General features: G+C 42.7%; 1 protein-coding gene across 1 annotated transcript; it reads left to right on the plus strand.

Moving 5' to 3' along the window:
* Nucleotides 1-10215: 10215 nt before the first annotated feature.
* On the plus strand, nt 10216-15304 carry LOC123427050 (plant UBX domain-containing protein 1). The gene is made up of 8 exons (XM_045110987.1): nt 10216-10453; nt 11767-11869; nt 11961-12029; nt 12158-12231; nt 12683-12812; nt 13767-13871; nt 14203-14416; nt 14945-15304. Exons 1-8 carry the CDS (start codon nt 10301-10303, stop codon nt 14946-14948), a joined length of 852 nt encoding a protein of 283 aa, XP_044966922.1. The 5' UTR covers nt 10216-10300; the 3' UTR covers nt 14949-15304.
* The last annotated feature ends 1082 nt before the right edge of the window (nt 15305-16386 follow it).

Here is a 16386-nt window from a genome sequence, read left to right on the forward strand (position 1 = left end):
CGTCTCGAGAGGGTGACTCGGCCCTCCCACCAATATTAATGCGGGCTCTATGCTAGCATCGACCAAGGTAATCAACAAGGCCTTGTCCCATAAGGTGTATCGTGGTCGCACATGTAAGGTTGGAGTAACAGTCGCAACTTAAACCAATCCCTTTTTGATACCACACACTCACGTGTCTCGGTACACCACTTGTTTCTCAAGTGGTCACCTAACTTAACACCATCTCCCTCGGACATTAGTGTCACCGGACGGGGTTTTCTAAAAAGTCTTTGAAATCTTTTCCTTTCCGTCACCATGCATATTGCCACCCCAACTTACGTAGCATCTAGATAGCAACCTAACTACTTCCCACCTGCACAACCCTCATAGGAAGGTAGGGTCATGATCAAGTGCAAGTATCAACGAGGAGTATTCTAGAGACAATCCACAAAGGTGGTCACTGATTCAACATGATTCAATGCATCAAAACGAAGTCATATATGACATGCATAAAACTAGCTTCTTAGACACGGTCAAAGGGTTGCTTGCCTTGCTCAATAAAGTCTCCGGGGTCTTCAAAGTCTTCTAGTCCAAGTCCCTCATCAACGATGCAATCTATGGTCGCAATTTAATGGGCAAAAATAAGAGCACGCATGGAAAAAACAAAGAAAATAAAGTCTTTCTAAAAATGTCACACCAATTTTGTAAAACAGTAGGGTACTTATAAGCTTGGTAAAAACTATTGGATTCTCGTTTCGAAGTGTAAAAAGTTTTAAAAACCATTTTAAAAGATACTTTAAATATTTAAAACTAGGTTTTTAAATAAAAAAAGTGCGTAAAAGTTTCTGTGAAAAATACACATGTTATACCATTAAATAGCTTAGGTTTTTAGAAAAATAGGATTTGGAATTATTGCATTTGGACTATTATTTTATCCTCATGGATTTTTGCAAGTTTCTAGTAATTTGGAAAAATAAAAAGGCGATATGCCTTCTGGGGAAAAAGCGACGCAAGGACAGCCGACCCAGATGAAATCGGCCTAGGGCAAAGGGGTGCGCGTGACAGGTTTCAATTTAAACGTGCACGCTGGCCCCTTTTATCAGTGAGAGAGAGAGGCAGGGAGAGACTGACACGCGGGTCCCACCCAGCGAACGTCTTCTACCTTCGACGCGGGCGAGGGGGAGCTCACTGGCGGCGTATACAGCCACGGCGGCTCAAGTGGAGGGCATTTATGTGTCCAACATCGTCTCATGCTTCGGTGGGTGGTGAAGGCAATTGCCGACAAGGAGGAACCCGGACGGCGGTAGTTTGGCTCGGGGTCGAAAGGCTCGCTCCTGCGTGAATCACAGGAGATGGAGAGGGGGTAGACTTGGGGAAAAGAGGGAGAGCGAATGGGGAACGAGTCGTGGCCAAAGGGGCCCTCTACCGGTCGAGGCAACAACCGTGTGCGGCGGCGGAGCTCCGGCTCAATTCTGAGCAGAGAGACTCGGGGCTTGCGGGGAAAGAGCGAGCGCTCGATTGGGAGGTGGAGGACATGAGTGGAGCATGCGGGGGAGCCAAGAGTGGCCTCTTTATAGGCGTGAAGCAGGGACAGGGTGTTGGGCACGCGGGGGAGATCGGGGTCGAGCACTGAGGCTGCGACGCCATGAGCCACAAGTGGAGGCGAGGTCAATGGGACTACAGGGATGCGCGAGGGGGAGAGGACATAGGGGAGGGGCCCGTGGCGCCGTGCGTGTGAGCTCACCGGTTGGGGGGCTCGGGCGGCAGCGCATGCACGCGGGAGGGAACAACAGGAGGGGCGGGAAGAAGGGGGTCGTTGCCCTCGCGTCATGCAGACATCGGAGTGCTGCTCCTCGCGTGCGGGGGAAGTACGAGGTAGCCGGGCGGGCGAGATCAACTCTCAGATGCTCTATGGCGCGCTCCAGAGCGTGACTTTGGCCGACATGATTGCACCACTGACGCGCTATGGCGTCTCCACTTGTGTCCTAAAGTTGCACGGGGGAGTAAACTACTAGGAGAGGGCCTTGGATGCCCTGAATGCTGGCCTAAAGAGAGGGGAGGGTGAGAGAGAGGAAGGAAGATGTTGTCGAGGGGGAAACAAGTGGGTTTTTACCCATGCAATCATGGAGATAGCCGTTAGGGTGGCTACTGGAGATGCCTCGGGCCTCGGGAAAGTTGTGGTAAAAAGTTGAGTGAAGGAGAATAGCTTTAGATGCCCTAGCAATGATTTTGGGATTTTGACAAAAGGTGTTTGATGTTGTTTTGGGAAAGATCCCTTTTCCCAATCACAGTGAAACTTAACAGAATGGAATTGTGGGTAAAATTAGTAGGGATCACCAGGTTTGAGCCCATTTGAGCAAAGTTGGCAATGTAAAGATGAAAATCTCTAAAAATAGACAGAATCAGATTCCTGTGGTCCTAGATGATCAAATCAATAGCCACAAATGCACAACTTTGTGTAGCATCCTTATTTGGGGGCTAGATCACCTCTGTAAAAGTTGGGATCAACTGGATAAACTTAGCAATGTAAAGTTGCTCAAATTTGGTTCTGGACAAAGAGGGTTTTGGGGTATTCAGGTGAACTAAATCAACTTGGATTGATATGAAACTTTGCAGGATCACCAACTACATCATGTGTGACTTCCTATAATTTTCCTGTAATTTATTGAGAATATTTCCTATGGAAACATTTCAAAAGCTTGAAATAGACACGAAGGGTTTTGAGGGGGTTTGTCCAATATTTTGAACATGACCATGTGTTGAAACTCTTATGTATGGAATATATATGTCCAGTGAGTTTCCTTAAATTTTCTTAAATATTTTTGAAGTAATAAACTATTTCTTATCCACAAAAGATCATCTCTGTCCTCAGAAAAAGGTATTTAAATAAAATGGGAAAATAACTTTTAAAATAATTATTTTGTGGTTTTGGCAAGTCTTTTTGGTAATAGGATCCAAATAAAATCTTTTGGGTAAAACATCCCTCCTAAATTGAGGACTTATAATGCAAATCTCAACTTAGGCTTTTTTGAATGCTTAAATAAATATGCCTTTTTTGAAACAATATTTTATAAAACTAGTTTCTGGTCCTATACACATGTCATGACCATTGGACAATGGTTTCGGGTCAAGGAAAGGAGTTTTGAAAGAGGATTAATTTTTCTATTTAAAGCACAATCAATCACACAGGTAAGTAGCAACCAAATCTATCATCACAACCACACAAAAAGTTTTAATTGGTTCTGAATTTTGTAAAAACATAATTTAACAAAGTGATAAAAACACAGGGTGTGAAAACATGTACAACGGTGTCTACTCAGCTATGTGTAACATTTACCACGTAGAAAAATTATCTAGGTGAAGGAGAGAGAATGAAGAGAAAAAATAGGGTGTCTATAGTTGAGAGACGATCGTTAGACCCAAAATTTTGTTTTTTCTTACCAACAACATTTTCCCGTTGTATGCAGCAGTGTCGGTAATCACCCCCACAACCCTGCCTAACGGTTGTGTCTAGTGCATCGCATTTTTAGGAACTTACAAACAACAAAAGAGACAGTCCATTGTAAAGGTTATTTTTAGTATTGTGTAGAGTTGATAAGGCGCGTTGTTACAGATAGCAGATGTCTATGCTGATGTACATGCCCTTAAGGACGCAACTACGTGGCGGCGCCACACGTACGTCTTCTCATGCGGCGGCCCACTAACCATCCACTAATCGCGTTCTGACATGCGCACACTAGCCAAATAATCGCCCCCTAAGTGGGCTTCTGCGCGTAGGCCCGTGCGACGGCATTCAAATAAAGCTCTCGATTAAACTAAAAATAATTTGGATCTCTCGCTTTCACCTCCTACTTTCCCTCCGTTGCTTTCACCTCTCACTTTTCCTCACTACAGACAGATGTACAGTCGTGATACCATGTATGCATCAATCAAGTAAGTATTTGGTTACCATGTTTAAAATCTGCTTAGTGGCCAAATTACAAAGAAATTAGCTGCCACATTACAAGTGCTTACTTATCGGATTACAAGCACTTAGTTGTAAGGTTTAAGCAGGCTTAGTTGTCTCATTATAAATATTTAGTTATCACTTGTTTGCAAGGTATACAAAAAAGTTTAACATCCGTAGTTGTCAGATTTAAACATAATAATTGCTGAATAAAATGGACGTAATTCTGAATTAAAAATTCTTTAGTCGCCAACTTTTTTCCTAGGCCTTTTAGTTGTCAGATTAGAGGTACTTGCTGACAAATTTAAAAAATGATCTGGTTATCAATTCCAAGCACTTGTTACACGTTTAATCCTTTCTAGTGCCTTGATTGAGAGCACTTTAACAATATGTGTGTATAGAGACAATAGCCCACCACTCCAGCATACTCTGCGTCTACTGTTGATCACACTCTAGCACTAATAGCATTATGATTTACTACTAGTTGGAGTAAAACGACATGTGTGAAGCAATTTCTTTTTTTTGAATTAAATGTATGAAGCAATTTTTGTAGGAGTATGAGACACACTATAGCACGTCGTATATCGCATTGTAACAGGTGGAGAAAATTTCTCAAAACCACCACAATTGTGGCAAGGGTACTCCAAAACCACCACTTTTATCAAAAATCACAAATACCCACCACTTGAGTGGCAAGTGAGTAACATATAGCACTAAACCAGCGTCTAGCCGCGTCTAACACAAAAACTGACCATGTTGGCCCACCCGTCGGAGCCACGTGGGCTCGGACAGACGGCGCGCCTAGACGGTCGTTACAGCCGCTCGTTAAGCCCGTCTTCTCCCCTGAAACCCTCGTTTGCAATTTCCCTCCCGCATCCCCCCTTTTCCTGTTCTTGGCGCGAATGGCGGATGGTGGCAAAGACAACGATGGTTCCAGATTTGGTCGCGGTCGTGGGCTAAACCTTATTGGCCTGGAGTACGAGTTGTCTTCAGAGGAGGAGGACGACCCTGTAACGCCCAAGATGCGATCCTATCCTTAATTTGGCACGAGGGCCTCGTCAGGGATAGAAGCGCATCTCGTCGTTTCGCAAGAATGGATATCGTTACAAGTACATGTACTGAAAAGATGAGATATATGGAATTGGCTTACACTCGCCCCATGCTACATCAGAGTCACATCAGTACAATACATAAACATCATGAAGAAGAGCAGGGTCCGACTACGGACGAAAACAAACGAGAGAAGAACGACGTCCATCCTTGCTATCCCAGGCTGATGGCCTGGAACCCATCCTAGATCGATGATGAAGAAGAAGAAACTCCAAATGAACAATTCAGCACGCTCGCATCAATTAACCTTTACCTGTACCTCGCGATCTCGTCGGACTCCTTAGTGGGAAACCTCAACTCTAAGATTACCCAAAGCATCACCGGAATCCCGATGCACAAGACATTCATCAAAGGTAAAACTAATCCAGCAAGGCCACCCGACGTGTCGACGATCTCGATAGGAGCCGCGTATCTCGTTCTCAGGAATCGACGGATAAGCGACACGTACGGTGGCCTGATAGAAATCACCCAAGTTGCCCTGGGTTGGCCCCGCACAGTGCTCTGTTTTTGACCATCACCATCAGCGCTGGCCCTCCCTGTATTATGTAGATTTACTCCTCGGGTTCATGACACCCTATACTTTTCAGTATTAACAGAATTATTATGTTGGGCAAATGTAGAACCAATGTTGGGCCTTGCCAGACCAGCTTTAATCTAAAACGAATTATCAAGGGGGTCCCCATAACAACCCCGATCGTGTTAGGAGCGCTCAATTATGGAACATAACACCGGTAGCCGAAACTAAGGGGGCAAAGGTGGAACAAAACACTAGACTAGAAAGGCCGAGCCTTCCATCTTTTACCAAGTATATAGGTGCATTAAATTAAATAGCATTTAATAGGGTGATATAACAAGGAACCCATGTTATCACATGGAAGCAACTGCACGTGCAACTAGCAACGCTAACACGTGGTTAAGCAAGCGGTAACATAGGCAATCAGTGGTTTGTTAGGTGGTGAACAGGTTGAAGGTTTTCATGGCAATGTTGGGAGGCTGATATTCCACAGGTGGTAGGCGGCGAGACATAACGATAGAAACGATAAAACTAGCATGGCAATGATAGTAATGGTATTTGGGGAAATGGTCATCTTGCCTGAGATCCCTCTTGGAAGAAGAGTGACTCCGTGAAGTAGACGAACTGATGTAGTCGAACTGGTCCTCACATTCCGACACGCTTGCGGAACTCTATCGAGACGAAGCAAACCAAAAACAAGAATCAACACACAATATTCACCACAGCACATGCAGGACAAGATGCAATCCACATATGATGCATGATCAGTTGAATATATGCAAGACATGGCATGTCAATTCACAACAATCAAACACTACACATTAAGTGAAGTTCAATATGCGACGAGTTGCATATTGACGATACTCCACATACGAATTATTTAGTTCTATCCTGATTAAGTACACAACAATATTAAATGTTGGTTAAACATGGCAAAAGGTGAAGCGTAACTAATCTACCTATCTAGGCATTTTAAATGAGGTCGGAAACGACGTATAGCATCTCCGAGATGACCTCATGCGTTAATTTAGAATTATGTCCAAACCTGAACTAATACGTTTAAATATTTGTTAAACAGCAAAATAAATAGGTTCATGTGAAACTACACGTCATTCCAATCAATTTACACATAGAGAACATCTCCAACGGAGCTACGGTTCAAAAGATACGAACACCGCAAGATATGATGGCATGAATGCAATATGTGTGCAACGACAGTCACAAACATCCCAACCAAGAAGAAAGCAACAAAATATGAAACTACACAAGATTCTAAGCAAGTTTCATATAGGACACGATCAAAACGGAGCAACGGTTCAACAAATACAAGCTTCACAAGAAATAGACATAATCTGCCAAAATCAGCCACATATCATTTTCTACACCCTTGAACAACTAGCTACACAAATCCAAAATGCTCACACAAGGCATGAGACAGTAGAGGGAAATATGCACCACACCATACTACTAATAACATCTAGCATGGAAGCATGGATCACTAGGAAAAGAACTCACAAAATGGCATCTCACACACAGTTTCAAACTTAGTAAAAATATCAGTTTTAATAGTGCAGTTTTTGATCTGAAGGCATACTGACAGCAGCAAAACTATATTCTACAGGGCATCAAATGACATAAAAATTCACAGCATGCTAGAGAATCTTACGGACTACAACTAACTCCATTGCACCAACCTCAAAAGGGCTATAGAAACATTATCATAGGTTGTGAGATTACCTTGAAACTGTTAAGTTATGCAATCCAGGATCTAGATGCATTGTGACAATTGTCACTCCAAGAAGCACAACTAAAAGCCCACATCCAGGCCCAAGATTCCATGGCCTTTTCTTTTGTCTCAATGCACCTAGGGATGGCTTTATATATGGTGTAGGCCTTTCATTGGTTTGGATGGTTGCTTCATTAAGCTGGCAACTGGTGCACAAATTCTAGCAGCAATTGGTAGGGATGCCAATAACAACATGTATCCAATAGCATTTGGAATTGTTGGTTTGAAGTAGATAAGGAGGGTCGGAGTGGAAGAAGACAAGAAAAAGGAAGAAGGGCAAGTTTGAAGTACCTAAACCCAAAGATTCTTCTAGGATGTGTACAATCAGATGTGGCAACTATAAGTTAATGGGTCATAGGTTTACAAACTATGGACAACCTTTGATGCCTGATCTTCAGTTCAGGAAGAATAGAAACATGATAACATATTCAACTTTGTAACACCTTCAAGTGAATTTCTGTTGGTAGGTTGTAATTCTTTCATCTGAATTTCTTAAACTTCAGGAAAAGAGAAGGCAAAAGGCAGAAGCCTACATTCCACCAGATGCTCCTAGGGAATCAACTGCTGCTCCTAGTTCAGCTAGGGCTTCTTTCTCACTACCGAGGCCTGCACGTGTAGAAGGGACTTCTTCTGCTAATGGTACTTCTACATCTACATCTACTACTGTTGCTGCTACAAAAATGAGATCAGTGAGAGGTGGAAGAGTTGGTGGAGGAGGAAGTATTGGTGCAAGGAAGAAAGCTGAGAAATATGCAAGACTGATGAGCTACTTCACAGCGAGTGGAAATGTGTGAAATTTGATGTGTGTCAATGGTTGAAACCTTTGGGACTGCAACCCATGTATGTGTCCCGTGTACCTGTGTTAGAATTTGAGTGTTGTGAACCTTTGTTAGAATTTGTATCTTCTGAACATGTGTAACAATTTGTGAACCTTTGTTAGAATTTGTGAACCTGTGTTAGAATTTAAGTCATGTGAACCTCTGCTATTTGACATTAAGGCTATTTGTGAACTTGTCTAATTCAACACTAATGTGGCACAAATAACTGAAACACAAATAAAGGGAAATGCATCAAACATAAATAAGGCACATTAATAGCATTATCCAGCAACAAATTCAGTACAAATATCTTGCAATTTTAGTGCCACAAATAACAGATAGTACTACAACAACATTGAATCATTCTTCAGTTATTTCCTTGATCTTCCTGATTTTCCCCTTCCTGGCCTCCAGGTGCCTTTTCTCTTGCTTCAACTTCTCCCTCTCCTCCAACAAACTGTTCCTCTCCTTCTTGATTTGGTCCATCTCCTACAGCAGGTTCACCTTCTCTAGCTTCTCTTGGTCTCTTTCTTTCTCTGCTTTGGCCCTTAGTACCTGATGGATGTTAGTGTCTGCTTTCACAGCCAAGTTCTTTTTCTCAAGCTCTTCCTTGAAGTCACTTAGAGCTATCTGTGCATTGCCTAACTCGGAAATTGCATCCTCCTTGTCAGCCACCATTTTAGCAAAGTCAACTTTAAAGAACCTCAGGTCATTTTCCATCTTCCTCTTATCTTGCACTACCTTGAAGACTTCTTCAGCATTAACTACATTCTGTCTCAACTTGTCATCAAACTCCTTGTCATACATATCCTAGATAGCAGCTAAAGCTTGCTTCAATGGGATTGGCCACTCAGAATCAATCCCTTGCACATGCTTGCACTTGGGTGCATCCTATTATTGTGTGCAAAAAATAAAAAAACATTAATACTTATGAAGAAGACTATGGCAGACTTATAATTTTATGAACAAAACATTGTAATTTCACAGATTATAATTTTATGAACAGACTATGGCTCAAGTACCTTAACACCTAATTGCACTGCTAGTTCACCTTTTTTGCACAGCCTAGAAACCTCCTGCCGCTATGAGTGGATCGAAACGCCACCAACTTCTCACGGGGGCTCCATGCTCACACAATGCAGGATGATTCATAGCCAGGCCGCTCCATTCCGTGCACTCCATGGTGGGAGGTGCATAAACATAAGGAAAATGAGTTCAATTTCTACACGTAACAAAATTCCCCTTTCTCCCTAGAACCATAACCCTAGATCCATCTGAGCAGAAGCGAACCTGGGTCACACAATCATCATCACACGATGAAGACGAGTAAGAAACATCAGACCAAGAAACCATGGCGTCCCTCCCCGTTGGCGGTGGCTGATGGCGATGGATGGCGGCGATGGGCGTCGACAGGTACGGTGGAGGGGAGAATAAATAGAGAAGGGAGGGGAATGAGAGCACCACGCGCGGCGAAGACGGGCTTAACCAGCGGCGGGAACGATCGTCTCGGCGCACCGTCTGTCCGAGCCCACGTGGCTCCGATGGGTGGGCCAGGTTGGCTAGTTTTGGTGTTAGACGCGGCTAGACTCTAGTTTAGTGCTATGTGTTACTCACTTGCCACACAAGTGGTGATTATTTTTGATTTTCGACAAAATTGATGGTTTTGGAGTATCCTTAGCACGATTGTAGTGGTTTTGGTTTAAAATTATAATGAACCCCTCCCTCCTCCCACACACCAGCAATTGAATGCTATTCAATAGTCTCCATTCCTACGATTCACTTATACTTTCTATACTTTCCTTTCTCATTCCTAACGTTTTAGACCTTTCCTACGATATCTTTTACCCGCGTTCCAAACAGGACCCAAGATATCTTCCAAGAAAATCCGGCAAAAAAGAAAAAACCCGGAGATATCTTCGACGGAAAGATTCACCCCTCGCCTGGGACCCGGTTGTCAGCCTCCGCAGCTCGGCTGCGCCCCGCCCCCGCGTGCCACACAGACCAGTATAAATGGGGCTACGGTCACGCGCCTGCACGCACCAGCACCTTTACTAGACCTGACCCGACCTGCAGCCGCGGCCCCACTCGCGGTGCCCCGTCACGAAGCCGGTTCCCTGACGGTGCCACGAAGGCCGTGCCCGACCCCAATGGAAGCAGAGTACCCCCAAATAAACCCTCTCCGCCTCTGCTCCAGGCGCCGGAAAAGGGAGGAGGACGAGGGAGGGATCGAGCTGCTGCTGTCCATGGATCTCGACGAGGAGGAGACGCGGCCGGAGCAGCAGGCGCCGCCTCGGGTCCCGGTACGTCTCCCCCCTCCCGCGCCCCGCTCCTCTTGGGTTTCTTGGGCGAGTTCTTGGCGGGGCGGAGTTCTTGGCGGCGGGATGGGCACGGTAAAGGCCGCGCGATCTTTGGTTGGGGGCGGAGTTTTTGGCGGCGGGATGGGTGGGGTAAAGCGAGGATTCGCGCCTTGGATCGGGTGGTGGGCGCGCTCTCTCCGGATTCTTTGCGTGGGGGGTTAGCGGGGCGTTCTTGGCTGGAAAGGGCGCAGCGATGGTGCGCTGGTTCTTGGGCATTGGTGCGTTGTGCTAGAAATTGCAGTTCTTGATGTTTCTTTACTTGCCAACTTTGTGTGTGGAGGAGTGATTCTTTACTTGTACACCCAGTTTGTGTGATTGGGGAATCCACCTGGCTGCATGCCTTGCGGAAGACGAGTTCTTTGACCTAGGTTTTAATCCATGGATTCTTTCAAATGAGGGTTCGTCTTTATCGCTGTTGGCTGCACGAGGTCTCAAGGGGGGAAATAAGCTCTGTAGATCGGTTAAGGTCCAAAGAATTTGTAGATCCCAGCAAATGAAGAGCCTGTTGTTGTTTCTTTGTGTCAGATTCCTGCAAACATTCTTGGAAGTGAAGGATTAGTGTTTTACCACCGCATTCTGTAGCCTCTATGGTTTGCATTTGAGAGATTCCGTCTGTACGAACATTGATGGCCATGAGAGGTTTAGGTGCCATCTGTAGCTTCGTCTACATGAAGCTCTTTAAGTTTTTACAATGCCTTGTTCGTGCTAGGCATGTATGGTTACCGGTTGATTGGCAGAAAAGCAGTACTGTATCTTGGGAGAAGTTTGGAGGGAGGCTGCCAGGTGCTCTGCAGAACAGCGTAATGGCTGAAACCTACATGCTGTCAACTTGTTATTGACAACATCAATACTCTTTTGTTTTGCTTGTGATAGATGCTCAATTATTCATAATTGTGTGCCCTCTGGTGTCAAATATGATTGAAAGCTGTCTGAACTTCAGAAAGACATCTATCGCTTCATTTGGAATACATTTTTGTGCCGTATTTCTTCTCACATTGATCCTTTTTGGAATAAGGACCCATGATTAGTCATTAGACTTTTCTGCTCAAGTGGTTGCTTTATGCTTTCTTGTCTAAATAATCGATAGGTTCGATAATTATATGAAGTGTAAAACAATTAGTCATAGCACTTGTATTCATCTGCCCATGAGAGAGTGTTCTTCTTTGGTCAGAACCTTTGTATCATCACTTCTCCACGAATAGAATAGTGAAAACGTAAAATGAAGTCTGACAACTACATTTTCTTCAAAATCACAGGAGAAGCTGAAAGCAGTGGGACAAGAGCTTGGACATGAGATCCGGATATTTTCAAGCACAACATTTGAGCTGATGACTAGCAAATTGCCCAGGGCAGATCAGGGTAAATGCATTTATTTGCTTTTGCTTTACTTCAATTCTGTTATGTCTCTTTATGATAATTGCATTGTGACATGAAAGCATGATTCATGCAGAGGAAGACGATGACTTTTATGAGCTTCAGCCTGGTGATTATTACAAGTTGATTTCCAATAGGCTTGCAGGTTACTTAAATGCTCTTTTAATATTGTCTGAGAACAGTTGCATTTTTATTACTTAAACATTCTACTTGGCATTGCCCAACCTTTCAAATTTCTTAACTGTAACCATGTTTAAACTTGACACCTTGCAGAACAATCGAAAGTTCTGAAGACTCGTAAAATAAGGGAAGCAGAACTTGCTGCTCAACGAGCAAGGCTAACAAAGGTAGGAAGGAATATGATGCACTATGCCACTATTTAGTTGTTATTATTATTATGTAGGACTAATACTACTTTTTCTCCTCTAGCTGATTGTATTTTGCTTATTGATTTTTATCTAGCCTTATATTAACAGTACCTTCGGACATGTTTTAAGGGCAAATTTGTTTCCTAGAGTAAATATATCTGCAAAGTCTATTCTCGCAAAAATAATAATCTGCAAAGTCTATCTGTTGGCATGTGAAATCTTATGTAGAAATACTTCAAATGATGCACATAGTTCTGATTATTTATTTTCAAAGTAGCTCCTTTTGCCTTTTCTTATTAATTCAGTATTATTAATTTAGTAGTAGACAATGCCCTGTCTCATCCTCATTTAATTGGTTTATTTTATTCGTCCATATCCGAATCTAGTTTCAGCACAAATTCCATTTTATTGCTAACCTTCTTAACTGTAGGCAGTGATGAGGGTTCGATTCCCTGATGGTTACATTCTTGAGGTTGAGTTTCATCCATCAGAGACAGTACATAGTCTGTTGGATCTTCTCATGAAAGTAATTGCTAGACCAGACCTGCCATTCTATCTTTGTAAGTTCCACTGCTCTTTTCAGATGACTGATGTAGAGTTTGACAAGTAATATTTTCCCTTTCCTCGTTTCCTGTTCACCAGTTCCTTTTATTTCACCCTGGTTTGGTTAAGGTCGGCTCAGTGTTTCCAATGATAAAACATTTGTGTATGAGTAGCAAATGTATATGTTGACAATCATGAAAAACAGGGAAACAACTAGTGTCCTATAAATAATTTGATGGTCTAGCTTTACATCATGTGAACAAAATTTCAGTGCTTTGAGCAAAGGGTTTTACATATTTTTATGAATCATTTGTTATGAAGTGCTATAAATTAATCAAATTCAGTTTGGTATACAACTATTCACAGCACTGACTTGTTGAGCTCCTAAGTACCCAAATTTGAAAGTGTTCTGATTGTATGGTCTTTTGACAATCATGACAAACAGGGAAACAACTAGTGTCCTATAAATAGTTTGATGGGCTAGCTTTACATAATGTGAACAAAATTTCAGTGCTCTGAGCAAAGGGTTTTACATATTTTTATGAATCGATTGTTAATTTGTTATGAACTGCTATAAATTAATCAAATTCAATTTGGTATGCAACTCTTCACAGCACTGACTTGTTGAGTTCCTAAGTACCCAAATTTGAAAGTGTTCTGATTGTGTGGTCTTTTGACAAGCTTGGTGACACCAGTGGATCAATTATCATTTTCTTATGCCCTTGATCTGAATATCACCAGTGTCCAAATTTTTGTCAGCTTGATATTGCATGTTTTAGATACAATATCTGTCCTGGAACCCATATGCCATATTACCTTCGATTGAACTTGTAGATGTTTGAGGATCCTCTAGTATCCATCCATTGGACTTTTCAGTTTTCACTTGGGATTTCCATAGATCACCTGTAATCGTGTATTAGAGATGTACCAGTTACAACTTCTTAATGTTGTTTTTATTGACTCCACAACAGACACAGTTCCTCCAAAGAAGCGAATAATGGACACCTCACAGGACTTCTACACAATTGGCTTTGTTCCTGGAGCTAATGTCTTCTTTTCTTATGATCTGCCAGAAGGTATGTATTTCTTAAAAACTATTATCATGATTAGAAAATAAGCAATCTTTACTTCTTAGCTTGAGTTTTTAGCATTTTATTTTTGCATGTCCTGAAAAGAATGCATTTTCCACATATATAAAGTTGTGTTTCGGGTGCATTCGAAGACAGACACATGTTCATGATTATTTCAGCATTTAACTCTTGTTAGTCATATGCATTCTTGCCACATGTTCATGAGCTTGACATTGGGCATTGAATAATGCAACTCATTCTTGTTAATGTTATTAAATCAACGTGGGTCGAGAAATCGACATGTTTTTAGAGGTATTCATGTGTGTTTGTCATGCAGGGTCGGAGTTAAATACGGATGGTGTAAAATCCGGACCATATCTCCGTGAAGAAATTCGAACTTTGGATGGTCTGTCACTTCACTCGGAACCTTCTGGCCAGCCTGATGTTTCAAAGACAAATTCTGATTCAGCTCATCAGTCTGAAGCATTCCGACCTGATTCTGCACCACCACCAGCAAATAAGAAATCAGCCAAACCGAAGTGGTTCAAAAGGTATAATTTGTTCTAGTGCCTTAGTGTTAGGGAAGATCATTTGAATTTATCCCATGCTATGTAAAGTACACTACAATTTCCCCGATGCACCAAAATTTCGTTCATAATTGTTCTGCTTTGATACTGTTGTTGATGAATAACCAACCTTTGTAGTGTTTTATTTATTTAGAATGAGAGAATTCATAGAGAAGCTACTAACAAACTCTCCCAACAACAGTCTTAGCTTGTGACGGTAGCCCATTAATATAAAAATATCCTCTCCAGATAGTGTTAACAATTGAGCAATGAGATAGTGTTAACAATTGAGCAATGAGCTACCTGCAGAATCATGGCTCTCCAAGTAGCATTTTACTTTCTAATAACACAGATGTGAACGAAGCTAGTTGCAGGTTCATATGTGTTGACACAATATGCCAGAAGAATATTCTCTGTTGCCTGCTTGCACCTTTTTTCTGCTGGAGCATTCTTTCTTTCCACGTGTCTTATAACTTTGTGCTAGATAATGACAGTATATCTAACCCTTTGCAGGTGAGACCACCATCAGAGCGTCAATGCTGCACCATGGGCGCAATAGCACTTGATTAGGCCTTCCAGCAATCCCAATGCATGATTGATCATATTTCATGGTTCAACGACTTCAGACATGCCGCCCGTAGTAGTGCGAGAGTTCATCCTGTGTTACATAGGAGTTGTCGAACCATCGGAATTAGATCTCATATGTTCCTGTTGGTAGCATGTAAATTTGGGTGTCAAACTGCTTTGTGGGTGTGTATTGGTTACCCACCTCAGATATGTGTAAAAGGCCGCATAGAAACGGAGGAAATGACTGGGCCCGTGTTGTTTACACTTTGTTACTGCAATGATATCCAGTAGCATTTTCACGGGAAAGATGGCTTGAGTTGACCGGAAAGTTACCAATAAAGCATGTTGGCTTTAAATTTGAGTTTATGTTATCCTGTTTGCGTGGGATGATATCATGGCTTGGTTTTGCTTTTCTGCAGCAAATTTTTATGTTCCCTCGGTGAGCAACTACTAGTAAAGATTATGAGTGTTGCAGCGATGGTAAGTCGCAAAGTAGCATGCACTTTCAATGACTAGTGGGCAGTGGTCGTGGGGCAGCAAGATGGTGCTGAGTGAGTGGATGCTTTTGACGGGAAGGTGTCCGTTTTGCTACTAAAATATCTGTATAATCGCACCCTCACAGGCTTGGTTTAGTCTGAAATTGTGTAGTGTATTGCTAAATAATCGCTAAGGGACACACGGGGCTGCTAAAGAGTGGCGTCTGCTTTGGCAATGTCCCTGTCGCCGGATGCTTCTGCTTCATTTGCACTTCTATAGTTCTATTCTCTCTCGGCATGGTTTTTTGCTGGAGTAGTAGTATACTGAGCATCGAAAGAAAACATGTTTGTTTCCCAAGTCACATGTTGAGGTTGGCGCGATCCGATGCGATTTCTCTCTCCATTTTTTTTTTACGGAAGTCATAGATCTTTATTCCTTAATAACAGAATTACAATCCTCAGCAACGAGATCGCTTGCAAAAGGAGGAGGGTGACCCAGCCAACATGCTGTACTATCCCCACATCGACCATAATTTGCTAGGCAGTCTGCAACTCTATTTTGCTCGCGTGAAACTTTTACAGGAATAAATACCCTATCACTTAGAAGGAACTTAATTTCTCTGATCATATGACCATAAGCGGAATTATCTAACGATGCGTCTGTGAGGGCGTTGATAGCCGCCACACAATCTGATTGAAGCATGATAGTGGCATCTGAGCGCTCAGTAGCAAGTTTAATACCCTCCCGAATAGCTTGTAATTCCGCTTCCAGCACATCATTGCAGTGAAATAGCTTGCGATAGGCCGCAAATATTACCTCGCCCGTTGCTGTTCTCAGGATCATCCCTGCGCCAGCTGAACCATCAGATATAGCATAAGAACCATCAACTGACAACGCCACCATTCCATCCG

This window comes from Hordeum vulgare, chromosome 2H (genome assembly GCF_904849725.1).
Source record: "Hordeum vulgare subsp. vulgare chromosome 2H, MorexV3_pseudomolecules_assembly, whole genome shotgun sequence".
In the NCBI taxonomy this organism is placed as follows: Eukaryota; Viridiplantae; Streptophyta; class Magnoliopsida; order Poales; family Poaceae; genus Hordeum; species Hordeum vulgare.

Bases quoted from the DNA above. Each gene is read 5' to 3' on its own strand.
- LOC123427050 (XM_045110987.1), top strand. From the start codon at position 10,301: ATGGAAGCAGAGTACCCCCAAATAAACCCTCTCCGCCTCTGCTCCAGG. The intron at 12,232-12,682 runs GTAGGAAGGAAT...TCTTAACTGTAG, and splicing joins AACGAGCAAGGCTAACAAAG to GCAGTGATGAGGGTTCGATT. The intron at 13,872-14,202 runs GTATGTATTTCT...TTTGTCATGCAG, and splicing joins TTCTTATGATCTGCCAGAAG to GGTCGGAGTTAAATACGGAT.